We start from the raw sequence: 27,645 nt of genomic DNA, 5'->3' as shown, positions 1-27,645 counted from the left end.
CCAACTCATGACGCCAAGACCCGAAGGGTATCCGTGGCCACCGTTTTGGTAGTTAATGCAGTCTAGCCTCCGTCGTATTGCAGCGCAGTTTGCTTGCCAAATCGGCCGATGTTGGCGACACCTGTATTCATTGTTCCCTCTATTTTCTGGCTTATAGATAGATTCGTTCTCGAGAAACTACGACGCGACGATCTGTGCAGGTCAGCGCCTCCTTGCCTTCAGGTCAGTTTCTCCTTGCCTTTATCGGCAAAAAAAATGGGGGTGTTTTATGATTTTACTGTACAAAAAAAAAAACATCCTATGCATATTCAGCTCGATGAGCAGCACGCTCATGTCCTGCCAAATGAGGCCGCTGACTTCTATAGCATAAATATTGGCCGGGCATTTTATTCGCAGCATGGAGGTGTGCGCTTCCATGAAGTGGAAAACGCACTCCATCGCCACAATATAGCGCAGCGCCAAAAGCGCATAGCGTTGCATGAAATGAGATTCCCTCGTTTATTTATGCACACCTCCGCGCTTTTCCCCGGAATGACGGGGGTGAGGAGGTGAAACGTGAGCTGCCGCAACTCCGGGGGCAACATTAGCGCGAGATTGGTTCCCGAGCGGAGTGACAGATCCTTCCCGCCGCCTGCCGTCCAATAAACACAAAACGCACAGCTCCCCGACGCGCCTAGCACAGCCGCTCCGTGCGGCAAATAGCACAAATGCGGCAGTGGAGGCTGCCCCACGCGCCGGCCGGCCGTCGACGACAGGCAATGTGCGTCACAATGACGTCATGAGGACGTCGCCGTTACGTTTGAGAAGCGAGCTGAAGATGGCCGGCGAGTCCGAGAGTGGACGGAGCGTCAGTAGCGTACTCCTCGCCCCTCCTGCCCCTCCTCCCGAGCCGTGCCGCGTGAGAGCGGTCGCTGCGTGCCAGACGAAACCCACGAACGAGAAAAGGAAACAGGGTTTTCGGGTGGACTGTTTCTTCGACCTCGAGCGACGACAAAGGCGCGAACGCAGTCGCCACCCTTGCCAGCCGTCGTCGAGAGTCCATGACTGGAGCGGACAGCAGCGGTGCGTTGACCGCATCGGCGGCGACGGAAGCTGCTGTGGCAGCCCTGTGCAGCGCAGCCGGTTCGTAGCGCAGGCAGCTGACGGTGAGTACAGGTGGTGATTGAGAGATGGCGTGCTTCCCCGCCCCACCCCCTTTGCCCGCTCTCTGTTCGCCCACGAACTGCTGGGTTTCCCCGCTGTCCAATGACGATGGGGGAATCGGAGACCGCGCTCGACCCCCTTAACCGAGGCTTGGACGCTGCTTTTCGGAAGAATTTCCGCACACACATCCGAAAGCGCAGCCGTCGTTCGGGGCAGCAATCGGTCGCGTCACGAATTCGTCGGCCGCTTGTATCCTTCCTCGTGAGGCGATGGAGGTTTTGCAGTAAGCCTGTACCTTGAAAGAGCGTGCGTCACGCAGCGGCTCGTTCCCAACGTTTCATTGGCGATAACCTACAACATCCTCGTAGCACTTGTAGCTGCTCGGGTGCGATGGTTGGAAGGGGGAAAGAAAAAAAATGCACATATCGGTGTTTCGCTGCTGTGCGTGAGGGAGGGTTTGTCTGCGCGCGCGCTGCTTAGAGGGCGCTACGGCGTGTTGCATCTTTCGAAGCAGACGACGCGGGGAGCGTAGCAGACGAGTATCGAAACGGCGCCGCAGCCGCTCGCTGTAGCTCCAGCTCGTGTGCTTATTTTGCCGCTGCAGATCTGCGTGGACTGGTCACCGAGCCATGCCGACCGGCATCATGAAGAGGGTCTTCACGTACGCCCTCATCCTCGGTAAGTTGTCTTGCAGGGGTTTCGTGCTTGCTGCGTTCTGCTTGGCCGCGGCATCTCGCTGCTAATAGCGGAAGCTTTCGAATGGACTGCAGTTTATTTTCGCTCACAGCGCAACACGAACGGGACACAAGACGAAGGACTTCCGTTCGTCCCGTTCGTGTTGCGCTGTGAGCGAAAATGAACACTTACCAACTCGCCCAAATTTCCGCCTGACTGCAGTTTGCCATTTAACCTCGCTAAAACGCGCAGATAATACCCACGTTGATTTTGGTCACGGTGACACCTACGGCAGTTGCGTAAAGGGTGACTGCGATCTAGTTCGCGCTTACAGCGATCAGCTGTAATTAACAGTCGACACCTGCGCGGGTCCTGTGGCGATATATGGTATCGCATAAAACCGTCACCCTTCGAACAGAGCGCATCACGGCGGCCGCTTGTGTGTGTGCTGCATCTTTCGCATGGTGTTATAAAGTATGAATTTGAATTTCGGCTCATTTCCATGTGTCGTACATAGAAGAAAAAGCTGCTTTTGACCAGCTCTCATCCCCTTTGCAACAGCTTAGCATCGGTGCATATTTTGTACAGAGAAGTATTAAGCACCTCTTCCACGGTAGTTGAAGAGAAATAAACTCGAATGCCGCAATTATTCAGGCGCTCATTCGGTAACACAGACATCACTACATTATCAGCAAAGCACGAACAAATGGATTTTAGGCTCAGTCGCCATTAACCATGCAAGTATTTCTACAAATGACGAGAAAGAAAGAAACTTTGCGAAAACAACTGCTCCAGTTTACCTAATGACAAATTTTGAGTGTTCATTCCTGTTTCCTCGAAAAATTTCAGCGTTTTAGGAAGTGTTGTACAGAACATTCCCGCACCTTAATTAGTCCGTAAACAGGGCACAGGCCAGAATTGAGCATACCGTGTTCGATAATAATCACTGTTGGCTCTTAAACTTGCCAAGTGTGACAGTAAGTTTGTTGCTTCTTTCTGTTGGCTCCGAAAAGTTTTACACAGCCGATGTTTGTATAGATTGGATACCGCTACCGAAGCAAACTTTTTCTGCAAAAGGTCGGAGTTGTATGTCGGAGGATTATCATAAATTATTTTAATCGGCCTATTTTGAAGTTTTGCTAGCTTGGCCATGATTGTTTTCGTCGTCGTTCTCCACACCAAAAAGCAGCGTTTTGTACGGGACAGAAGTGAATGATAACAAGGCAGCAGTTGCCGGTTGCGATAGTACATTGGGCCAACTGCGCGTGCGGATGTGGCTGCAACGTGTAGCTACTATATAGGTTGGTATGAATACGCGGTGCTGGTGGCGTACGCTTTCCTGCGCGTTCGTCTCCAGAGGTACACACATACATGCTTTATTCGCGCGATTTTTTGTTTCTGTTTTTGGAGGCCTTTTTCAGTAACCGTCTCAGCCGAGGGTAGCGACCACTCGGCGTCTGTCGACCTGCCCCCTTATTTAGCACGAGCGTTTTCGGAGCGCTTCCTAGCTGTACCGTCATTGGCAGCAAATGCGAAAATAAAATATCGACCACATTCCGCGAGCTGCCGAAGCGACAGCTCGCGGCATAACAGGCTTTGCTCTACGGTGGCCTTCTTACCCGGTAAGCCTAAACGCTATAGCCGGCGCTGCATTTGCTGAGCGATACATTGACTTTTCCCTTCCGTGACGGCTGTCACGTCCTGCTCCCTAATGAATTCATCTGACCCGAGCACAGCTCAGGCGCCTCTTACGTGTTTTTAGTACGTCTACCTTTCTGGAATGGGTTCGCCAGATGGACACACTCAGGAAGTTGCTCTTTTTACTCTTCTGTTATAAGCCTACCTGACTGCACGCTTTGAGCGCATGCGTGCTCAGCTTTGCTTTTCTTTCAACTGTCACCCTTTCTGCCTCCGTGCAAAGACCGCACTGTTCCTCGCTGGTGTGTTCTGTGGCCCTTCCTGTCACTCAAAGCTCGCCACCACCGCGTATGCCACATTCACTGTGCCGAAAGGCAACATGCACACTCCCTATGTGGACGCTTATCTCCGCAACAGAGCAGGCTTTGGACAGTCAGTGGCGCATACTAACGTCGCTTCTTGTGAAGCAATCGCATGTGTCACTCACGTGGGAAAGCTTATCTTCTTGGGCCGTCGATTAGGAATGCTCTGGTTGTTTGTTTTTTTTTTACTCCCTATATACAGTCATGAGGTAAGGGTAAATGTCCAAATTCGGTCTTCACCGAGAAAACAACCGCGACGGGATAAAATTTATTTTCTCGAGTCAAAGCGAACGCTCACTGCATACCAGGCTAACGATTCGCAGATTTCAGAGAATGTTCGCCTTCGTTAGCTTGACAGTAGTTGCACTATCAACAGGAGGACGACCCCTTCCCCTCACACAAACACGCCCTCCAACCTCAAGCGATATGTTTTAGATAAGAAAGCCATGCATTTTTTTCGACGAAAAAAAGTCCATGAAACATATGATTCAAATGTAACCACCCCGCCCCACCGCTCATGACCACCCGCTCCGTGAGCGATCCGTAAATCGCCCCAGATAAGACTGTGAATTTATCGCTGTTGTGACAACGATAAGGGCGCAGTGATATGCTTTGCGATATATTGGACTGATTTATGTAATTATCTTCCACATGATCGTCCATTTAGGGAGCTCGCATGCAACAATTAGGCAGCCTCCGCGTGGTCACTAAAATAGAGAGCTACCTAGTGATCTTCCACGTGGCATCTTGCAAAGCAACACCAGTGGCCTTTGCCTCGTGGGGATTTTTCGGGTGGTCTTTTACGAATCGATCTTCCATATGTGGGGACCTCCCTGATGACATCTCTCAAATAAGGAGCTCCATCTGTGTGTTCTTGGAAGTATGCACCGTTGGCCAACCGGCAGTGCAACGGTATTTCACGCGACCCTTTATGTGGTGATATTCCGCATGAGCGTCCACTGGGGACCTCTCGTATGCTCAGAAGATTATGGTCTATGGGGGTTTAACGCCCCAAAGCGACTCGGGCTACGAGGGACGCCGCAGTGAAGGGCTCCGGAAATTTCGACCACCTGGGGTTCTTTAACGTGCACTGACATCGCGCAGTACACGGGCCCCTGGAACTTCGCCTCCATCGAAATTCGACCGACGCGACTGGGATCGAACCCGCGTCTTTCGGGTCAGCAGCCGAGCGCCATAACCACTTAGCCACCGCGGCGGCACGATCAGAGGATTGCGTATGCCGTTTACATAGGAAGGTTGTGTGTGGTCCTTACATGTCAGCGTGCACCCAGCTTCGTCGTACGTGCGCCACGGTGTCTCGAAATGTGGCTTCGGCTGGAATCGGCACCGCAAGGAAACTTGGCCCTGACCGTCGGCTGCCACAGCCGCGACCCTGCAGTGGCATCCCGAAGCAACCCCCGACTCTGCACGTGGCACAGAGCCGCGGTCTCTCAGCTTGCACAAGTGGATGCGCTCGTCCGGAGGCGGGATGTGGGGTGTAGGTAGCAGCGAAGAAGCCAAGTGCACTCTCAGAATTGCACCTCCCTAACGATGGACGGAACGCTCGGCTAAGTTCCTGGCTATTGAGGGAAACTACGAGGGAATTAAGCATTTGTTTCCCACGCCTGCCGTTGAGACAGATTCATAATAAATAGTTAACGAATGCGCCAGCTGGGATTGAAGTTGGGGCTGTGACTGAGCCCGCATTGAATGTTCACCCCAGAAGGTGCAGCCACCGTTCGGGCCGCCGGCGCAGCCTGCTTTCATGTCGTTTCCATCCGGGGAAGGAAGAGACACAGCATGCCGCCTCCGTCGACCGGCCCTCGCTTCCGGGCTGATGAGCGCTCTGCCTTCGGCCGAACGAAGAGGGCGGAAGCCTAAAGTGCGAGCGCAACGAGGCGAGCTGAAAACTAAACATGTTGACAGATTTGCCCCCCTCCCCCGCGCCTTTCGCATCACAAGGAGCCGAGTCTGCTTCGAAACGTTGGCTTAAAGTGAACACTTTTGGTCGGAGATGTGCAATCAGGCAAGCTGAGGAATTAGCTTGTCAGTGGGAGAGACGTAGCCCGGTTAGGTGCGATCCTCTGCATGGGCGACGATTACGCCCACGATGCGCCCGGTCTGAGTTTTACCTGAGCTGGAAGCGCAGACCGTGCGCGGTGTGCTTGGAGAATGCGCCGTGTGATGTCTCGGCTGGCCCTGCCTGTGGGAGGGAGGGAGCGATGCGTGCCGAGTCATGTTATCGCACGGCTTTGCCAGATTGCATACAACGCGGACACACGTAATTGGAGGAGGGAAGCTTGCCTCCTCCTCCAATTCATTCCACACTCCAGAGGAGCAGCTGGCTTTTTCTTCTTAAATAACTGCGCGCGCACAAGCCGGGACACGAAAAGGGACACACGCAGGCGCAAACTTCAACTGGGTTTCATTGCGACCGCTAGGAATATACTGTATGCTTTCACAATCCTGGATGACCTAATGCCATAGGTGCCGAAAACCGAATGCGACTCTGTCATGTCGGCTTCCCATCCAGGAATTCCGCTTCTTCATCCAGTAAAGCTACTGATGGTGCACTCCAGGGCCATGCCCAAGTATTTCCCTCGCCTCGACAATCTCTCGGGTCAGCCGATTCCTGCGCGAGCACAAAAGGCGCCAACCATTGAACGTGGGACTGCACCCTTCGCACGAACCGCAATGATCTGCCACGTGTCCATTACTGCCTCGCAGTAATGTTCGACCAGAATGTCATTTATGCGTTTGCCACTTTGACCGACATAGCGGGATAATAGGGGCGCCAGATGCACTACGCCTTCTCTTGCTCGTTTATCGCGCATCTTGCAATCTCGTGGTTCTCTGGGCAGCTCTTTCGTCGGGGCCGAGAATATGACTGGAGCGAGAGGCTGTCTTCTTCTTTCAGGTGACGGGATACTTTGTGAATGCAAGGTATACATATGACAGCCATTGTTTCTGGCTTCAGCTTCTCTTCCAACATCAGCGGCACGTTCTCCACTCACCCTAATTTCCCCTTTTGCGGCACATGCTGCCAGCGATGGCTGCCACAAGCCTGCCCCTCGCAACTGCGGGTGAACGATGGCATGACTTGTCGAGCGCAGCAGTCGGCCACTGTTGTGCCGGAAGCTCTTGCATTTGGTCAGCGTTCAGATGCTGTGGCCGTGCAACACGCTCGGAAACACTCACGAAGGATCCGCTCCGAACATGCGCCACACTTGTCACTCGTCTTTCGAACACTGTGCGTATCCCGCTGTGCATTATATGAACGGATTTCTACCCCGAGCACCTGGAGAAAATTTCACCCGCCATGTGTGCCTCGATCGGGATGCTGGGCGCTGATAACGTTTTAAGGTTAGCTTCCAGGCCATTTATTCCAACATGGTGGGGCTGCTCAGAACTCGGAGAAAGGGGATCACGAGGAGGAGAGCTCACTTATTGTATCTGAATTAAGGGTTTGATGAACGAATGAAACGGGACTTCCAGGAACGTTCCCAAGGAGGTGCCTATATTTTGACGACTGAAGAGCTCTGCGTATGCCCCCAAAAAAGTCAGCCAAGAACAAATTGGTGCCGACGTTTCACTTGTCTCGGAACAGACAGACAGCCGAAGCGCGTGCGAGACGAGCTTCGTAAACATCCTCTTCGCCAGCACCGCTTGTGTGGACCGATCAGCTGCGATGCTGTGAACGTCTCAAAACCGGGGCGCATGGAGTCGCAGCCGTCCAGTCAGAGCGCAGCACCATTGTGTGAGCAGCGCGGAGGAGGCTGTGCACGGCGGGAAGATGTGTTCGCACATATAGGACGCGTTCCAACTCTCGGGCCAATTGATTTCTCCTGTGGCGAACTGCGTGCCTATCATTGGCGGGATCGCGACGGTGCCAGCACTACTACCTTCTTGACGTCACTGGAAACTTTTCTTGGCCTCCACCACCTCTTCCTCGTAGTGCAGTCGCGTGATTTGAATTAACGAATTATTACGCAGCCATTTTGGCTCGCAGAGAACGGCTCCTGCATGTGCCGCCCGCAAAAGACAGTCGGCAGGCCGGCTTTTAGCCAAAGACTATGTAAGGTGGATAGCGATACGTAGGGGCCTCGCTCGGTAATGTCGACGGAATGAATACTAAGCGCAGCGGTTAGATCATGTTGCGCTTTTCCACTTGGGTGACGCACGAATGGTCTTCTAACTAGACGCATATATGCGTGCAGCCGCCTGTCTGTCGCCATGAGCAAGCAGCGCACGAGTTCACGGTGCTGCCTGCGTCGATTGCCGTAACCGGAGGAGGCGTTTCGCAGGGGTGAAACCACTGCACTCGTTATAATATTGCTCCGCCGTAAAGCCTGCATTGCCCGATTCTTAGAACGTAGCACTTGTGTATGCGAAAGCATTGCATGGCTCACTTTCACGGTCATGTCCGCAAGAAACGGCACCGTCACGAGCTCATGTGATGAAGATGAGATGACGTCGCATCATCAATTAAATCACGCTAATCGCGATACCTAATTAATGTAATTAGGTAACGCCAAGAATAACTAGTTCAATTCGGATGACATCATACGAGTGTGACAAAGTCACTTGACAGCTATACAATGTGTCATACCAAGTTCACGTGACAACGGTGTACTGTGACGTCCCACCAATTCGTGTGACAATGACGTAATTTGACGTCAGGCCTAGTCACGTGACAACGATGTAATATGATGTCGTACCAAGTCTCCACCCACCTCCCCACCCCCTAATCCATGAAGGTGCAAATGAAATCCCACCGATGTCTTCACTGGCTGACCCTGGCACTATATACATAATATTCGCGACTGCATTCGTGCCAAACAAAATCTTGAGGAACCGTTCGCCGTACATCGTTCCGAATGGTGTCATAGCATTTTTCTCTGCATACAGCTCACATGTTTTAGTCAAGTTGGAAGCTAGCTTGCGACAGGCATTCAAACCTATGACATATGCACCTTCAGTTGCATGCTTTAAGGCGCGGTTGAGGTGTCCACCGAGGCGTCGAGATGTGAGAGCTACTGCACAGTTTCCTTTCCTCAGAACACACGCTTTCGCATTCCTGCACGTAAGCAGGCTTAAGTGCCCTCAGAATTTCATGTTTTTTTAAATACAGAAGTGTATCGTGCGGTTCGCGCGCCGGAGTTTCGCGTATATTTTTGTACGTGCAACAAAGAGCTAATTTGGATAACAATCCAGGCAAGGGTTGGAGGGTATCAGGTTATCCGGGTGAGCTTGAAAGAAAAGGTGGAAGCAGCAGACGATGGACAAGACACAGGGGCTTCATTCGGGGGCGAAGCATTTCTGCAGCGGTGTTTCATGGCGCAATCGAAAATTCTCTAATTAGTCTAAAAGCTCCCTGTATTTTTGCGCTTTTTCTCCGCAGAAGTGCGCAGAAAAAATTTTGGAACAAAAAAAGAATGAGACAATTTCGGTTCCTAACGTTTCGTGCAAACCCACGAAGTGTGCTTTTCCGCTAAACTTTTCCCCTAAAATTCTCCTAGTGGAGCATCGCAGTTGAGGACCCGCATGTCGAGCTGCGATTATTATTTTGCTTCTGATCTGCCTTCATTGAACGCTGCCATGTGCCGTTGTAGTGTTCGTCATTTCGAGGCCTCAGTGCTCGACCCTGCTCTGGCAGTTCCTACACTGGGTTGATTAAGTGCACGGTGAATGCGTGTCTGGGATGTTTTTATGGCGGCGCCATTCTCTCGTATCACGTGGCGGGCTGGCTCCTTACTTTTTGTTTTCTTGTCAGCTGTATTGGCTGTAAAAAGAAGTTAAGGATATAGCTTTCTCGCAGTCAAGCGTCGTGGATGAAACGCGTCGGGGACGGAATTCGCCGGCGTCCAAAGCGGCAGACTCTGCCGGGAGGACTGCGAGTAGCCGTGCAACGATGGGACCACCGACCGCGGCCGTCGAACTCATCTCGCATTCCGCTATGCTCACACGAAGGACTACAGGACAGGACCAAAGAGAAAGCCACAGCGACGGATTGGCGTCGAAGGACGTGTTTTCGTTCGTTTGCTTTTCTTCGCGTGTCTCCGGAGGGGGGCCGTGCAGTTTTAATTGCATTTTTGTGACAGCTTGTTGGGCACCCGCTGTCGGCCATCGGGTCCACGTACCCTCATCTAACGGCGCCGTCGGCGTTGGTTTTTTCCCTCCTGCAAACGCCCTGCTCAGCTGTGAACTCAGTCCGTTAAGTAAAAACAAGCCACGTCAGCGCACGCGTCAAGGTCTCATTCCGATATCCCTTTCATCTATCGCCGCGACTCAGTCGATCGTCCTCCTCCCACGGGGGTTTTTCTTTCTTGCGGGGCTGCCCCCCCTCCTTCATTCTCGCAACAAGGTCCAAATAAGCGAGCGATGCGGGAACCAAGGCCACGAGCTCGCCATGGCGGGCTTACGCAATGGGCAGCATTTCTTCGGAGCTGCCCGTCCGGTCGGCAGAAAGCGGGGAAACGAAGCCAGGTTGGGGAGAGACTGCCGCCGCTGGGTGGTGATGACCACGCCGGAGGCATGGCGCGAGGCTGGGCCACCGTTCCTTCGAGTGGCTGACCACAGTCGCACGTGCAGACCTTCCTGATGCACGCGAGGCGCAGTCAATCCCGCCCATCAAAGGTGTTCGCAATTGAGCATCGAGCAGTTCATCGCCGGCCAACCCTTCCCACTAGAGCGTGAAGAAGCGCTGCGGGGTTCCTCCTCCTCCGGTGTGGACCGACAATTGCGAACACACGCAGGTTGCAGCAGAGGGAAATCCATTCCACTCTTCGGCTGCCTTTGCTCAGTGCGGCACAGCGCAAAAAGCTCGGCGCCCTAGACAGACAGCAGGGCAGTGGCACACACGTCAAGCCGCTTCCACTCCGTTCGTAGTCCACCTCCTTCTTGCTGGCAGCTGTTCGGCGAGACCGCTTTGCCCCGTTCTGCCCGGGCGGCGAGCCAAGTTATCCGGCCGGAGATAAGGAGGTATCTCCCGATTGTGCGCCCTTGCGGGTGGGTTAATAGCAACACACTCGCCCCTGATTCACCGCCGTGACGTAAGACCCGGAGTGGGCAGCAGCAGCAGCCTGCCGCTTTCACTGCTTGCAGGAGGCGGAACTGGTGGGCTCCGTCTGCGCGTCGCCGATGAGGCAACACATTCATCACGGGAACACCACGGTTGTGTTCGCAGGAGGAAATACCCTTCCCTACTGTGCGGCCGAAAAATGGCGATGTGTCGTGTGTACCTTTCTTCGTTCAACATTTGTTCCCTTCCATCGACATTTATTATTTCGCTCATTTTCTCCTCTTTCTTTCATCCCTTCCGTCGTTCTTCGTTTCGCATCTCTGCCGCCTGTCTCGTCCACCTTCACTTTCTCTCTCTCTCCCACACGCTGGCCACATCGGTTGCGCGTCTGCCGTGCTGCGCGACATAGCCAATTGTGGAGGGTTGCCGTATACTCGTAGTGCCACAACCGACTCGATTCTGCTCGCACATTTGCGTTTCAAGAGTGTGCGTACTATCTTTCAGAGACTGCCTAAACTTCTTTGGGTTCGTTGAATGCTGGCTTCCTATATATACATAAAATGGTAGAGCTTCGGCGACATGCGTGTGGCAGTTTTTCTTCTCGTTTTGTAATAAACTATCTTCGAGTATTCACTAATGACCTCCATTGATCAACAGCACAAATTTAGAAAAAATCGTGTGTGTGCGTGCGTGTGCGCGCGTCTGTGTGTGTGCGCGCGTGTGTGTGTGTGTGAAGGAAAAACGTAACAGTAAAGAATCTTTATTGTTTCCTTGGCCACACTCCAAGAGGGGGCCGAGGCCTAAGGCGACAGGGCACCTGACAGGGGCCCCGCCCCCGTTGCGCAATATACAGCACAAATAGCATAACAAAGTGCGGTCAAGCAGGCATCTAAGATCAGGTAGTGGGAATGAATACAATAAGAGACTAGTTAATCTCGGAATAATACCTCATTACAAACATTCTCCCTTTCTATACAAGAGGACGATAAGAACAACTGTGGAGACTGAATGTTACATTGCAAACATTGTCTACAACATCAAATCAATGCAACCATCGCACGTCAGTTCGGAACTATCACTTTCTACGCTATCGGGCGCGATCATGATTTCCACAGACAGTAGATCAGGTCAAGATATTACAAGAGCAATGCACGAGACAACATAGATGCGCTTTTCGCAAAAATTACATTAAAGAAAATTTATTACTGCTGTTTACAAGAAACTTTTTACGGTATTTCTTGAAGGTTTTTTGCACCTTTATTGAAGTCTATCTGCATATCTTTTCTCTTCAAAACACTCGTCATTTGAAAAGGTAATGCTTGCCTGCCGTAGTTACTTTGGGTGTTTTCCGCTTTGGGTTTCTAAAGCTGTACGAGCATGAACCATGTACTGGAGAAACATGTAGCCTGTACCTGTGGATCCACTGCAGTAATTTGAAAAAGTACACTTGGTCAGCACTTGACATATTGTCACGAGAAGTTCGAAGGGGAACCTCCGGAGAAGAGACGCAAAACTGCGGCGCTCCCTAAGCGGTCCGAGCGAGAGACAGCCATCTTCTTTCCGTATACGAATGCAGGCGCTTCTACTTCTTCCACAGTGGCACGTATCGTATTATATTTGACAAATAATGGTTGCGTTTAAGAGACTGCTTATTTGCTGTGCAGTCTTCCCGTATGCGTAACATTTGCTTTTGTAATACATTAAGTTTGTAGCAGTTCGAGCGTGTTGTCGTTTCCCGAATAAAGATTACTCTGGAGTAAAGCAATGAATAGTACAGCGCCTGTTTTAAGCGTTTGGGTTTTAGGTGTTGTGCCTTATAAATGCAGCCTATTGTGCGAGACAGACTCAATTGATTTAACTTGTCTGTTCCATGGGAGGAACCAAACACCCAAAAATTTTTGTTCGGCAACCTGCACCAGCTGGCGTCTTTAAAAACTAATGTCAACCGAATTGCAGTCATGTTTATTAATTGGTGCTAAAAATTAAGTACTTTGTTTTATTCATATTTGAACTCAAGCAGTTTCTCTGAAGCCATTTAGATAATTGCATTAAATAATGATTAACGGGGTTTTCTGAACAGTGCGCAGTTTCTCTGGTAAAAAAATACGTTGGCATCATCTGCATGCGTACATGACTCTCAAGTGTGAACGGAGTTTAGTGCGCGCTGCTTCATTTCTCACACGAGGTGTTGCTCAGCGTGTATATGGCCGAGAGGGAATGCCCCCTCCCTCCCCCCCCCCCCCCCCCCCGGGGGGGGGGGGGGGGAAGGACCGCCTTAGCGTGACAACTGCCTTTGGGTATGTATCGATTACTTTGTGTTTAATTTTAATCACTGAAGATCAGTATAGATGAGTAAAATCAGTCAGAGCACATCTCACCACTTTCCTTTCCTCATTTCTTTTCTTCAGTAATTGTTTATTCCTTTCGTGTCTTCTTTGCCTTCCTTCCTCTTTCGTTTTTCTTTCCTTCTTTCTTTTTATGTTCTTCATTCCTACCCCCTTTCTTTCCTTCCTTCTTTCTTTTCGCCTTAATTTTCTTGCTGCAGCCTTCTCCTACATGCACGCGAAGCTCGTGCAAGTATAGGGCACGGAGGCGCCTAATGGAGCCGGCAATTGTGCGTAATTATCCGGATTAGAGCGCAGCCCGGGGCACAGTCGGGGACTAGCGAGGATTAGCGTCCCGAGAGCATCGGGGCCCGTGTTTGCACAGCGGCCGCGTGATCAACGCGGCGCAAGTGTGCGTCCTGTGCTCGGACGCCGATTGGTATTGTCTGCTTTGCCTGCAGAGAGAGATAACATTTATGACCACCCGTCGATAGGTCTGCAATTTTTCTCTTTTTTTTTAAAGCGATCTCGCGCTGTGGCCGTTCACTGATGACCACGGCAAGGATAGAAGAGGCGCATACGATACAATTATGAAGCAGCATTTCGTGATAGATTTGCGACTGAAATGCCAGCAGTGGGACGGAGAAGTGAGCCTTGGGAGGAGCGACAGTGAAAGGGAGAGCTAGACGAATGCTGCCAAAGGATGATGTAGGCCAATCGTAGCGTGTACAGTCAAATCTGCGCTGGGGGAGACGTGGCGAGAATCCCGTCGACGCAGCAGCCATCTCCCGCTACTTGCCCTCGAATGTGGGCTGACAGCGCGGCTTGGGGTGGAATATGCTACCGAGGCAGAAGAACGCTGCCGATCACTTGCACACTCTGCTCTTACAATTCTTTGTTCTGCCTTCGTGGCATGGAACGCTTTCGCCTCTCCCTCAACGGCTGCACCACAGCTTGCATTCAGACCTACTTGGAGCCCACAGACTTCAGTCGAGACGAGCGTCCGTCTACGCTGGCGTCGACGCTAACCACGGCCAAAAGATCGATCCGCGCAGGACGAGGGGCCGCTTAATCACACGTTTTTTTTTATGGTGCAGTTGCTCTCAAATATTTATTTTACTTATCACTTTACCCACAGCGCCAATTGACATTACGGGGGAGAGAACTAATACATAACCAGTGCAACAAAGTCGCAGGTACAAGAACACACCACACTGCGGAGAACACAAATGCAGCATAATTTCAAATCGTAAAAAAAAAAATAAAGCATCGGAGCAGGGAGACAAAGTCTTCGTTCACCGTTTTGGACACGAACTTATTCCACTAATTTATTGTTTTCGGAAAAAAAATTACATTTTTAGTAAATCTGTTCATTTACTTTGAAATGTGGTCCCTTCTTGCCGAAATGTAGTCTGGCGGAAACAAATACCGGTCAGTGCCGGTTTTGCAATGAAAAACGTTATGGAAGAATTCAAGCCTAAGTAGGTATAGCTGCATTTCTGAGATGCGTCCCATCCTAACGAGCTCTTCGCTGATGATACACTGAAATTCCTGGTATAGTTGCTCAAAACGAGGCGGACAGTCAAAATGTGAACCTTTTCTAATTTATCAACATCAGAGGGTCTCATACCGTACTCTAGTATAGTCCTTTCGTTAGTAGCAATTCTCTATTTTTTAAGGGCACACACTTGGTATCTCTGCGCAGAAAGCCCAAGACACGCCTTGCTTTTGCAGTTATGTACGTGGTCAGCATGCCGGTTGCAACACAGGTCCCTGGATAAATATACCCCGAGATATCTGCATTCGTTGAGGGGCAATAAATTCACAGTACTAATGCTAATGTGAAAATTATGGGGTGACTTTTTCTTAGTAAAACACATGTGGACACTTTTCTGGAGGTTAATATTCACGCCTCATTTTCCCCGCCACTCAGCAATCCTGTCAAGGTGACATCGTAAAGTCAGCAGCATTGGCAACAGTTCTGTATAAGACAGTCATCAGCAAATAGCCTCAAAGAAGGCTATATGCCAGCAAAAATCTCATTTATGAACATTAGAAATAACTGAGGCTCCAGAACTGACCCCTGGCGGACACCTGAGGTAATAACAGCTTCGTCAGAAATTTGGCCGGCAACCACAGCCTTTGTTTTCTTAAATGAAGGTATGATTTAGTCCGCGCTATTGTTTTACCGTTAATTTTGTATAATGAAATTTTTTCTAATCATGAGGTACAACGTGAAATCTCCTTCTAAAATCGAGAGATACGCAATAAACAGAAAATCCTTTATCCATGTGAACAAGCTGTATCATGAACGATTTGAGCTAGCCGTGCGACACAGGAAAATCCGGTACGATATCACGCTCTTTGTTATTGAGGAGCACTTGTTACGGTGATGTACAATATTCGTAAAAAAAAAAATTAGCAAACTGCACTCGTGAGGAAAACAGGGCGATAATGTGAAACCACACTGCGTGGTTTGTGCACAGATCACCGAGCACGTCAGCCAGGGTCGATCTAAGCGGCTGTGGCTATTTTGCCAAGCAGCGATGGCAACCGATGACGCATTTTTCATGAGCCCACGACTCCAGGCAGTGCCACATGGGGCTTCCGGACAGCAGCCGACAACCTTTTGCGTTACGGGAGACCGTATACGCCCAGGATACCTGATCCGTCTTGGTGCTGTTGTAAATGGTCTACGTACTTGAATAAAACTAGCTGGGCTGCTAATTTTTTTTACTCTAAGTGGTGGACCACTCGGGTCGATGAAGAACGCAGCCAGCTGCGAGACTTGGTGTGAATTGCAGGACACACTGAGCACTGATTCTTGGAACGCACATTGCGCCCTTGGCTGCGTCTGTCAGTCAGCCACCCACACATGTCCGAAGGCAGGGAAAGTGTTCCTTCTAATGGTTTTGTTCCCGGCAGTCCTGCTGAGAATGAGGGTTGCCAAATTTTGAAAGTGGCTGTGTGCTGAACCATAAGGTTACGTGCCATGGGCAGAGTCCCTGCTCTCCCAGGCGAATTGTCAAGTACAGTTTAGGCATGGCGGCAGCGCTTTGAACATCTTTTCATGTTGAATGGAATTCTTTTCACGTGCGAGCGCGTTTGCTGTTTCGCTTGCAAGCATGTTCGTGTGGCCTGAATAACTTTGCATTGTCGAAGCTTTCGCCTGCTACGAATATGTATACTCGAGCGGACAAAACATCTGATCAACGTGCTGTGGCCAACCACACCTAAGTCTGCCCAAGCTTGGATACCAACTTTAGGATTGACACCGGCCAACGCACGAGTCAGGAACATAAGGCGTACTTATGTGGCCAACCTTGCCAGTTGGCCATCGGACATCTTACCTACAGCATCCCAGCCTGATCGACTGCAGCATGCACGCTGTGACCGTTGAGGCTTCCAAAGCAGGGCTAGTTGGTTGTGCATCATTATAAACGTAAGACATGGACATAGAAAACAGACAGGACGAGAGGTTTCAGCGCTCGTCCTTCTCCATGTCCTAAGCGCTAGTCTTACGTTTATGTCGAGGCTTCTTGTGAGTCCGCGAATATGGAGGGATGCTGAGCGTCTTCGTCGGCGACAACTCCGATGTCAGCTTCATTCGTCAGTGGCCGTGTTCCTGAATAACGTGTCTGCACATTAGTGACCTATCCACGAACTAAGAGTGATGATTTCCTCAAGCCCTGTTCGAAAGCTTTTGCCAAAAGGTGAGCCTTCCTCTTTCTCTGGGCGCCCATACCTTTAGTTGGGGGCGCGGACAAGATCCTGCGCGGTGTTCCACATGCAGGGCTTCGGTCGTCTTCCCATGTTGAAACTGCCTTCCCTGGTTAAGTATCAGTAGTTTCCCTTGGTGGGCTCGTCCACTGTGCCACTCCCTCCCGTTACGAATATGCATTTCTCGGCTCCTTGGGAGTGTCTCGAATTTAGCTATGAATGACTCGGATATGGTAGGCGGTGAGTGTGGTATTAGCTCTGTGCCTATTCAGCAGACAAGGCAATTAAGGGAAAAGAAGGGCTCGTTTCTGGCACTCTTGATATCATATGTAGAATAACATGGTTTTCACACTACAGCCTCCGCCCTCACCGTTCCACCACGTTCCCACGAGGCACTGGCGGTAATACAGGACGTACTACATCCGCGCTATGGACGAGGGTGGCGCTGCTGAACGCCCTCAAGGTTCGGTTACACTACACATAAATGCCCCAGAAAGCAGAAGATTGCACAGCCGTAGCTCAGTGGGCATAGCACCTGACGCGAAATTCGGAGGTCGTGGGTGCGGATCCCACCGGTGGATGGGATCGTCTATGTAGCGAGAGCTACATTGCGGTAGCATTTTGAGCCTTGAGCGTGGCGGCGCCGCCACGCTGTCACGTGGTTGGTCATGTGGTGTGGATGCAGCTGCGGGCGGCGCCATGGCTGATCACGTTTTTGGTCACGTGACCAGCCACGTGGCGCCGAGGAGCTGCTGCTGCCGGCGGCGCGGTGCACCGGCGAAACCGAGCTGCCACAGCTGTGCGCATGCGCACGGTGTTAAGTGGGACGAAGATGAAGAAGGAACGCCCAGCGAAACGGAGCGGACTGACTTTGCATTTCAACTGAGCAAGTTCCACTCGGCCAGCTGTAGCTATCGCGTCAATCCAGGTTTAACCAGAGCTAAACCACCGCCAATTTTTTTCTTCTATTTGCTAGTATATTATCTTTATCATAATTACCCTATTAAGCTCCCATTGACGAACACTACAAATTTAAATTTAATTTAAAAAAACCCTTCGTTCCTTGGTTTCGGCGACTGTTACCATTTGTGCGAGTGCTTCCTTCGAAGCACTTTCGCTTTTGAGGTCACGCTTTCCGTCACGTGGATATGGCCTGTTCTGTGTCATCCAGATCTGTAGAGCTGTAGGCGGTTGCAGTGCAAGCTGCTGTTCCGAGCCCGCTTTCGGAAGGAGGCATTACGTGAAGGGTGGGCTGACATGCGTATACCGAGTACTCGGTCGATCGATGCCTCCAGGTTGTGCACGCACATTGGTGAGGGGGATGCACGGCTTTCGGGCGGCTAATGAATACCCGACAGCTGCATGGGCTCCGAAATTGGGCAGCGACACTCGAGGCGGCTTACGTGCGGAGTCGACCATGCAACGTTGCAGGACGACTATGAATAGACATGACTGCGCATGCTTTGTACAATGACTGTCGAGTCACGATTCTTTGCTCGTTACGTACGTTTCGTCATCTGCACGCATGCTCGATGACGTACATCGTCCCATATGGTGATGCGTGTCATGCGCAGGTCTGCTGGCGCTGTGCGTGGCGTCCATGCGCGGCGCCCTGATGCCCAAGCAGCTGCCGGGCTTCCGCTGCGACGACCCGCACATCCGGCACCCGTTCCGGGGGGACACCGTCACGCTGGCGCAGATCCTGGCGCTGGTGATCGTGGTGCCCGGACCGCTGCTGCTGCTCGTCGAGCGCTGGGCGGGCGGCCCCGTCCCCTGGCCGCTGGTCCGCTCGGCGCTGCGCCACTACGTGCTCGGCCTCGAGCTGGTCTCGCTGGCCATCGAGGTGGTCAAGTCGCTCGTCACCAAGCCCCGGCCACACTTCCTCGACTCGTGCCGGCCCGACTGGGACAAGCTCGACTGCTCGCAGGGGTAAGAAGACTGGCTCCGCTCATTGCCGTGACGACACACGCGGTGCGCGAAAAAAACAAACGATAGCATATAATAGCCATTTTTCAGAGTGGTCGCATGTTTCCTTCAGAGACGAAGCGCGAGTAGGATGAAAGATGAATGTTCTTCACGGCTTCAAGCCATTTGGTAGGGATCCCAAATGATTGGTGCGTGCTCCTGGGCAAGACGCATGCTAGCGTAGTATTGTACTACGCTTCAAGTCTGCCACAGAGAAGCGTCATTTCAGAAAGCCAAGTTTCTATGGCGTTCTTGGTGGCATGTGTTCCATATGGTCTGCCCTAGTTAAACTATGGAGTTTAAGAAGACGTTAATCTGTTGAACCGACTCTACTGTGCTATCATTTATTATGTATGTATTCGGTCGTGAACAGCGGATAACTTGAAATGTTCCGTCTTTTCTCTGTTAATTTGCATTGCCCTCTGAGGAACCATTCTGTGTTAGCTTGTTAAGCTCAGGTTTCAAAGTTATGACGCTGTTAGGACTAGCTATATTTCTGCAGTTTGCGCAGTCGTAGGCAAAAATGTGCGCTGCTGAATTGATAATTAATGCTTATAAAATGAAAGCGGGCCCACTGCTGAACCTTGAGACACACCCCGCATGACACGGTTAGGGCTGGAAGCATTGCCATTCAGTTTAGCCACCTGAAAACGATTGGTTTGCGATTCTTGAAGGCATCGTGTTGCTTCATCATCGAGTTACGGATTTTCAGTGCTCGTCGTTTATGAGTCATACATGGCCAACGGCGTCGGAGAAATCTGCAAAGATAATACCATGTCCACAGATAACGAGAGACCGGGGCAGCGGAGGTCTGTGACCAACTCGCAAAGCTGTGTCTCGCATAAAAGCTCGTGATGTCTCGATTGGTTCATAATAATAATAATTGGTTTTGGGGGGGAAAGGAAATGGCGCAGTATCTGTCTCATATATCGTTGGACACCTGAACCGCGCCGTAAGAGAAGGGATAAAGGAGAGAGTGAAAGAAGAAAGGAAGGGAGAGGTGCCGTAGTGCAGGGCTCCGGAATAATTTCGACCACCTGGGGATCTTTAACGTGCACTGACATCGCACAGCACACGGGCGCCTTGGCGTTTTTCCTCCATAAAAACGCCGCGGCCGGGTTCGAACCCGGGAACTCCGGATCAGTAGTCGAGCGCCCTAACCACTGACGGCTCGGGCCGAGAATGTGCTCAAGCAGCTCGCAGCAAACTGAGGTTATGAGCGAAGGTGTGCAAGCGTTCGAAGAACACCCATGCAGCCTTCCGGCAGAATGCACGGTGTGGCTGGCGCGCCGAGGCCGTCGGGCGGTGTTGAACGGCGCGCATAGTGCGGTGACAGATGGAAAGGGAGTCCTCATGGGGAATCTCTCCTGGAACCGGAAGAATATCCGTGCCAGAAACGCCGCTTGGACACTCTAGACGCACAACAGCACACGACGTCATTAGGTGCACGATATGCATGTATGCCGAGGTCGTTCAGTGCACGTGGTCCTAAGCGTTGAAAGAGGCTTTAAATCAACAATTAACGGTGGCACCGCTCTAAAATAATACATCCGTTGGTTTCCTTGCGCTGTATTCATTCATCTTTGAGCCAACTGCATTTTCGTGTAGGAATAGGGTTTGATTCGAGGTGCGAAAATGAGGGTGATTAACACACTCCGTCTGTAAGTCAGTGTCCACCCCACAGAGTTGCTGAGCAGTAGGGACGTGCCAGAGAGATGACCACCGGCACTGCACCCAATTAAGGTCGCCGGTGCGGCGCACGCATTTCGATGGAGGCCAGAGCCGTGCCCATGTGCAACAGTCTGATGTGCCTCCCTGCAGCCTGGTGACGCAGTACCAGTGCGCCAACGAGGAAGCCTGGACGCTGGTCGACATGTACAAGTCCTTCCCGTCCGGCCACTCGGCGCTGGGCTTCTACCTCTTCACCTTCGTCGCGGTGAGTGCTGCACGCGCAGTCGGTCGTGCACGTGCAAGACACGGGGCCCCTTCCCGCAGGCGTACTGCACCGTGCGGCTGCCGTCGCTGGCGTCCCGGTGGTCGCGGGCCGGCTGCCGACTCCTGCAGCTGGGCCTCTTCCTGCTGGCTTGCGCATGCGCAGCGTCGCGCATCTACGACCGCAGGCACCACCCGGTCGACGTGGTCACGGGGGCACTGCTCGGGCTGCTCGGAGGACTGGCCACCGTAAGCATTTAGAACGCGCCAGTTTAATATGCATGCTACGCGTATTTGTGCTCATAGTGCGCTCTTCAAACGGTCTCGCAGTTGCCCCCCCTTTTTTTTTGTCGCCTCATTTCCGCAAGGTAATGTGGCCGCCGCAGCCAAGCGGCTCCTTCACTATGGCCGTCTGCAGAGAGCTTGCTCTCTGAACAAGCCTCGGTGGCAAGACGGCGAGCTCGCCCATGGCGACCACAGATGCGCCTGTAACTTGCTTCGGGCGGAGCGAGTTCCCAATTTGTAGCGGACCAAGCGAAGTCATCTTCCCGGATGTCGGAATCAACGCCTCCCTCTCCGAGGTCATCAGCGGCGGTATCAGCTCTGTCTTCCGTCCAACACCATCAGCGTCGCCCCCTTCGCTTCTCTGTCACTGCCGCGGCCGGGGAGGCCATTTTTCATGACGTCGGCGGCTTGCGCTGCTCTTTCTTTCTCTGCGCCCTCGCTTCGTGGGCGACATCCCGTCCTGCCGACTTTCCCTCGTCAAATAAAGGAGCGCCGGGAGCGAAAAGGGAAGTTTCGTCTATAAGCGGATTGGGGAGACTACTCTCCGGTGGCGCCTGGAAAGCTTACTGCTCGGCGCTGCTGGTATACACCCTATTGAATCCTGCCCTTTTTTTCTCTTTCTTCGCCAACCCCATTTTCTCACCACTGCTGCCGCGTCCTTTCTTCTCCTTCTTTCTTTTTCGCCCAACTCTTAAGCGCGAGGCGTCGGGAAACCCTAGAATTTCCTTCCGAAGTAGGCGGGCCTATTATATATACTCCGAGACCGCAAACGCGCGCGTTTCTGCCGTTTACTTCTTTCTCACTTCTTGCGGGAGGGTGCGCGGGTCAGAATATGTAAACCGAGAGGGTCTCTCTCTGCTCGTCCGTCAGCTTTTTCGGCGCAGCTCTGTCCTCGAGAGAACGGCAAAATAAAACGCACGTTTTCGGGAAGCCAGAACTGGAGCGCCGGGAGCACGTAGCCTGCGAAAAATAAACGCACGAAAATTATCGGAAATGTTACAAGAAATGGAGTGCCACTGCACTCTGTAAGAAGAAACCGTTCTCGGACAAATGGAGGAAAGCGCACAAGTCGGACAGTCTCCTATCTTCTCTTTGGAGCTGTTAGAAGGGCGAAAGTGTCCTAACCCGCTCCATTGGGCAGACGAAAGAAGGGCGAAGAAAGGAAAGGCCAGGCAGCTGCGAGGGGAGAGGGAGGGTCAGCAGAAAGATCTCTCTGACTTTTTAAAACCTATCCTCCTGTAAGAAGGAAAAAAAGGGGGGGGGGGGGGGGGGTGCCTGAGGATGGGGCAAGTACCACAGACAAAGCCCCAACCACGTCCGTCCCGACGGAACTGCGGTCTGACGGCGATCGTAGATCACCCAGTTTCCCAACGGCGGAGGCGGTTTCGTATTGATTTCGAATCGACGCCGTAGCGCGAGCCATCGTGTCCGGTCTTCTGTGGAAACACACGCACTGCAGGCAACTCCTGCGACACGACTCGGGAAAATCCCTCAACGCGCCCGTCTGCGACCCTCTTTTTCTCTTCCCTCGTACGAACAGGCTGCAGAGAGGCGCCCGTGTCGTGTATTTGGGCCGCCGCTACCTTATTGTTTAATGGCCTCGCGCAGTGCTCCTTCTCTCCCTTTTACAGCACCCAGCGGGGCAGATATAATAACCGACACCCTTTATGCAACGACGACCCTCCGGCGCGCGTGTTCGCTTTAATCTCCTCGTTTCGCGGGAACTCTACCAGCGTCGCCCTCTGTATGCTGCAGGCTACACGCCGGCTTTCATTTTATCACTGGCTAACTGCGCCCGTTAACTTTTCTTCGTGTCCGCACTACGGCGCCACATTCGTTATTCGCTGCGAATCGTTTTTGTTCCAGGCGCCGTGTACTACGTGCTGTATGCTGCACGACAGCGGCGCAGCAGCCTCGATGGAAGGACGTTTTAATCGTATACCTCTTGTTCGTTCGTCTCTGGCTGAGGCGGCCCCTCGGCGAGGTGAAATCCCATTCGGTCGCAGCGGATGAGCCGCCTCCGCGACGCAGTGTGCACATGCGGCACTCTCGTGAGCCCACACGGGAACCGTTCCGGTCGCTGCCCCTCGCGGCGCGCCTCCTTCGGTTTGATCCTCCTCCTTTCCCCCGTTCTCTCGTTGGCTTGAAAGCGCATTGCGTCCGCTGCGACAGCCGGAAGAATATATGGCGCGCACACGGCCCCGCACTGTAGCTTCTGCATCACGCCCTGGCCGCTATCATGGGGCACTTTCCACTCACACCGCAAAGCAAGGAGGCATTCTTCGAGGCTCTGGAGCGAGTGTTTCACAGTCCGCACGACTGGCAGACTAAATTTTGTACATCATCGTACGCCCCTCCCACGTGTCTCCATTTAACCCTCTCCTTTGTCACATGTCCTAATCTCATCCGCCCACCTAACCTTCTGCCGCCCCGTGCTACGCTTGCCTTCTCTTGGAATACACTCGGTTACCCTCGAGGACCAGCGGTTATCTTGCCTTCGCATTACACGCCCTGCCCGAGCACATTTCCTCCTCTTGATTTCCACTAGGATGTCATTAACCCGCGTTTCTTCCCGCACCCCACTCTGCCCGCTTCCGGTCTCTTAATGTTACACCTATCATTTTCCTTTCCATGGCTCGCTGCGTTGTCCTTAACTTAAGATGAACCCTTTTCGTTAGCCTCCACGTTTCTGCCCTGTAGGTGAGTACCGGTAAGATGCAGCTGTTGTACACTTTTCTCTTGAGGGAAATTGGTAAACTGCCACTCATGATCTGCGAGAATTTGCCATATGCGCTCCACCCCATTCTTATCATTCTAGTTATCTCCCTCTCATGATCCGGATCAGCTGTCACTACCTGCCCTAAGTAGACGTATTCCGTTCGTGCTACACGTGCGGCAATGTTTAGGGAGATTATCGAGGGAATCTCCCCCGAGCAATCTTCGGTGCTCTCCTAATCTTTCGTTGACGCATCGTCCAGTCTGGCCGATGTATAGTGCGTCACACGACAAGGGCAATTTGTACACAGCCCCTCTGGCACAGGTAACGAACGGGGCTTTGTGTTTGATGCTGCATTCGTGTTTTCTTTTCCGTGCCGTTAATTCTTTCGCCCCCTTCTTCCATCCGGCTGCGCACCTGTGAGCAGATGGCTCCCAGCTTTCGAGGGGCGCAAAACACGGTCGGAATGCTGTAACGCCCTGCTACATTTTCGAGTCCGTGTGCCAGCCTGTGCACGTATGGTATGACGGCAAAACTTGGACGCTCTGTTTCCCGGAGTTTTGGTCGCGACCCGTCCTTGCCACACCTCCACGCTGAGGGTGCCCGCTCTCTTTTATCCTCTTCAACTGGGGCGCGCGCCGCTTTCCTTGGCTGCATGTGAGCAACACTTGGGCATGGCCGCCTTCAGACAGCAAGTGGCTAGCCCGTTCTTTATGGCTTTTGAATGGCCGGATGAACAATCGAGCAACGCTTTCTTGGCCCCAGGGTGGTATGCCCAACAAACATGCTTTGGGGCGAAAATGCAAGGGCACATCTAGGAACTGGAGCCTTCCATCTCGAGGTAATTCTACTCTGAAATTGAGACCAGCGTCGTACTCCTTAAAAAGTTTCAGCTCACTGACGACGGTCGTTGCTGGTTGTGGTCAGAAGACAACACTAAGTAGTCATCTACGTGCCTTCAAAATAATCCATCCTCATTTCTGTTCTGTGGCTCCATCGACCTTAACCAGAAAAATGTTGCCAAGGGTGGGGGCTACGTGAGACCCGATACAAACACCAGTTCGCTGTACGAAAAATTTCCCGTTCCAGAGTATTTCCAGAAAAGACCCAACAGATACACCACATCGGGACACGGATGCGGCCTCTGTTTCTGTTCTTGGCCAAATCATTGGGATTCACGGGGTAGCATGCGATGTTCATCAAGTTTTTGTTTTGTTCTTGTTGGTTTCCCTATTTATTCGAGCATATATGTCCGGAATAAACCTTCAGTTGAGAGTAGCGCTCGTCTTTGTCTCGCTTGTGCTCGTTTTCCCGCGCCAACTTCGGCAGGAGCAAGGGCACACTCGCTCGTGAATTACGCGAATCTTGTTTTATCAAAAGGCTGACTTCTCAGTGTCCCTTTTCAGAGGCGGTCTGCTATGTTTGACTGGGAAGGGGTGATCTAAAGTGTCGGTCAGATGCTTGCCGGCTGTGTGAAGGTGTTCGAGGGTGCTTACAGCGCCAATTTTGACGCATGCGCAGAAACTCTGTTTCGAAGAAATTAAAGCAGATGGCATTCAGCGTCCATCCTGTCCTTGTCTTCTGTGTGCTGGTCTTTTTTTTTTTTAGCGCTGTGGAACTGGGCCTTTGTTCGTACGGGTAACGGAGTGAATTTCAAGAGAAGGCAAGCGCGGCAGGTGGTTCGGTTGAGACTAACAAGCTTGCGGGCCTACGGCCATGGCCGCAGCTGGCAAAGGATATGGTTCATTCTAGAGAAACGGGAGAGGCCTTTGCCCTGGCTGCTGCTGCTCCTGATGATGACGATGATGGTACGGATGACCGTGTGCGAAAACTCCCCCTTTGTTGCTGTGATTTTTGGGCGCCACAGGTCCTTCGCAGTAAGGATGGCCTGAGAACGCCTCATATTCAGAAAGGGGCTTCAGGCTCTCTCCGATAGAACATGCAGCCCCTTTCGCTCATTCACTGTTCCCTGTGTTTTTATTCTCCGTTTCAGATCCGGTGGTTCGTCTCGAGCAGCCGACATCGAATCGAATCCAAAGCCCAATGAGAGAGAGAGAGCTGCACCAGCGTCACGTACAGCGTCTATTTAATTACCCCGTTGTTCGACATTCCAAACGCGCCTCGGTCCGTGCTTCTCCAGAATGGCTTCCATCTATATAAATGTTTTCACACAGCCAATTGAGCAGGAGGGAAACACACGGGCGCCGCCAACAACGAAGCAATGTGTACCACCACTCTGCATAGGCCGGGCTCACCTCGAGGGCTGCCAGATGACGTCACACGGGGTTCCCGTCAAGGTGGCGCCCGGTTTGCCGCGGTTTGCTCGCCGCGTGGTGGACAACGAAGCTGGGTGCCCACAAGTGTCCGCTCGTGCGTGATAGAAGCGTGCACTGCGTTTCACCTGACAAAGACAGCAGCCTTAGTCAAGGGAATCTCGGCAGGGGGCGTCGTTCGACAGCCTCGAATAGATTCACCGCAACCCCGCCAACGGATGTGGCGGCCGCTACCTCTCGCGCCCGGCGCGGAAATCGCCCCTCGCAACGTCCGTATTATTGATTGCGTATTAATATTGTGCGTAGCACATGCGCAGATTCAGTGGTAAGAAACTGGAAGGAATGATTGTTGTACCGCCTTGAAGCAGCAAGTTGCGCAAGTACGCATGCAGTCCCTAGAGAAAAACGCGGAAGCTGTGGACAACAGCCGCCGCTCCATGCAGCTGCCAACGATGGCCGTATTTCTTCCAAGCATGGCGGCGCCTGGAAAGGAGCCACTCGAGCCTCGAAGCCGGGATCAGGCCACGTGGCATAGATATCGCCGGACTGGCACACCGTAGACGCCGCGGGCCGCGCAGGCGTGCGCACTAAAACGTACGTACCGACCGCGGAGCTTCGCGAACACTCGGCCTGCGAAGGCTGTCGCGCTCTCGGCTGAGATTTCTCCTCCCCAGTGGTCGTCGCACGGTTGGCTGCTACTCGCCCGCGACAGTAAGGTGCCTCCGTGCCAGCCACGTGTGCCGCCACTCATGGTACGCACAACTGCTCATCATGCAGGGAGACGCCGTTTTCAGTTAGTCGGCTAAAGCCGCAATGCACTATACGCGCGTGCGAACGCTTCTCTCCACCTGCGGCCAGATGGCGCTATGGGTGGCTCCTGCTTGTTCCTACTCGTCCGTGAGGACCACAGTGCCTCGGTGCCAGATGCAGACAACCGCTCTTCAGGGAATCGCCACCTTTAGTTCACTCATGTCCCGCGCACAGCACCGCTGCAGCGTGCACGGGACAAGTTTCACAATTTTCGCATAAAGTGAGTGTTCGGAAGCTCGGTGATGGGTCTGGCGTGCGCAGAGCTAAGTGCTCCTCTATTTAGCGACCACGTCAGACAGTGTCTTCGAACCCTCGAACGGCAGCGCTGTTCGTGTCAAGCACGCAGGGGGAAACTCTCGTGTGACGTCATCGGGCCGCGCCAGACAAAGCGGGCTCCCCTTTCCTTGCTCACCTTTTCCCCCCTCCAACGAGAGAGAAATTGGCGGTGCGTGTACAACTCAAACCGTCCTCTTTTTCTAAACGTGCATCGAAGAGTATATGTGTGTGTGTATACATACACGCGAGACGCGGAGTGCGTGTCTGCAGACGGAGGAGTTTTTCTTCTTCCGCCAGGGCGACGTCATAGTGTCGCTCTCTCCATATACAGTGGTTGTTTTCTGTGTTGTTCTCGCGGTGCGGTTCTGCCTCGATCGAAGTGTTTTTCCTCTTCGTCCAAGGCCGCTTCTATTTCGATGCTGGCGTGACGCCGGCTGGGCGAAGCTGGCGGCCGTATTTTTGTACGCTGAATGGGATTAAAAGAACAACACGACATTGCGTCAGA

At 52.4% G+C, this 27,645-nt stretch overlaps 1 protein-coding gene and 1 pseudogene across 2 annotated transcripts; both read left to right on the top strand.

The window, feature by feature from the left end:
• The first annotated feature begins 813 nt into the window (after positions 1 to 813).
• Positions 814 to 27,645, top strand: LOC144111443 (phospholipid phosphatase 1-like). 2 transcript variants are annotated; one of them, XM_077644742.1, is made up of 6 exons: positions 814 to 1,145; positions 1,748 to 1,821; positions 18,458 to 18,812; positions 20,670 to 20,784; positions 20,844 to 21,029; positions 25,775 to 27,645. In XM_077644742.1, exons 2-6 carry the CDS (start codon positions 1,773 to 1,775, stop codon positions 25,826 to 25,828), a joined length of 759 nt encoding a protein of 252 aa, XP_077500868.1. In that variant the 5' UTR covers positions 814 to 1,145; positions 1,748 to 1,772; the 3' UTR covers positions 25,829 to 27,645. The 2 variants fall into 2 exon arrangements, with proteins under 2 accessions (XP_077500868.1, XP_077500870.1); XM_077644744.1 differs by lacking the exon at positions 814 to 1,145 and having other exon boundaries at positions 1,657 to 1,821.
• On the top strand, positions 15,898 to 16,063 carry LOC144111687 (5.8S ribosomal RNA; annotated as a pseudogene).

The sequence above is a fragment of the Amblyomma americanum genome, chromosome 11 (genome assembly GCF_052857255.1).
Source record: "Amblyomma americanum isolate KBUSLIRL-KWMA chromosome 11, ASM5285725v1, whole genome shotgun sequence".
Classification (NCBI taxonomy): Eukaryota; Metazoa; Arthropoda; class Arachnida; order Ixodida; family Ixodidae; genus Amblyomma; species Amblyomma americanum.
Note: the sequence above shows the minus strand (reverse complement) of the source record. Positions and strands in the feature narration are given on the sequence as shown.

Coding starts and splice junctions, on each gene's coding strand:
- LOC144111443 (XM_077644742.1), top strand. CDS start 1,773: ATGCCGACCGGCATCATGAAGAGGGTCTTCACGTACGCCCTCATCCTC. Junction 20,785..20,843: donor ACCTCTTCACCTTCGTCGCG/GTGAGTGCTGCA, acceptor CCCTTCCCGCAG/GCGTACTGCACCGTGCGGCT. Junction 21,030..25,774: donor TGCTCGGAGGACTGGCCACC/GTAAGCATTTAG, acceptor TCTCCGTTTCAG/ATCCGGTGGTTCGTCTCGAG.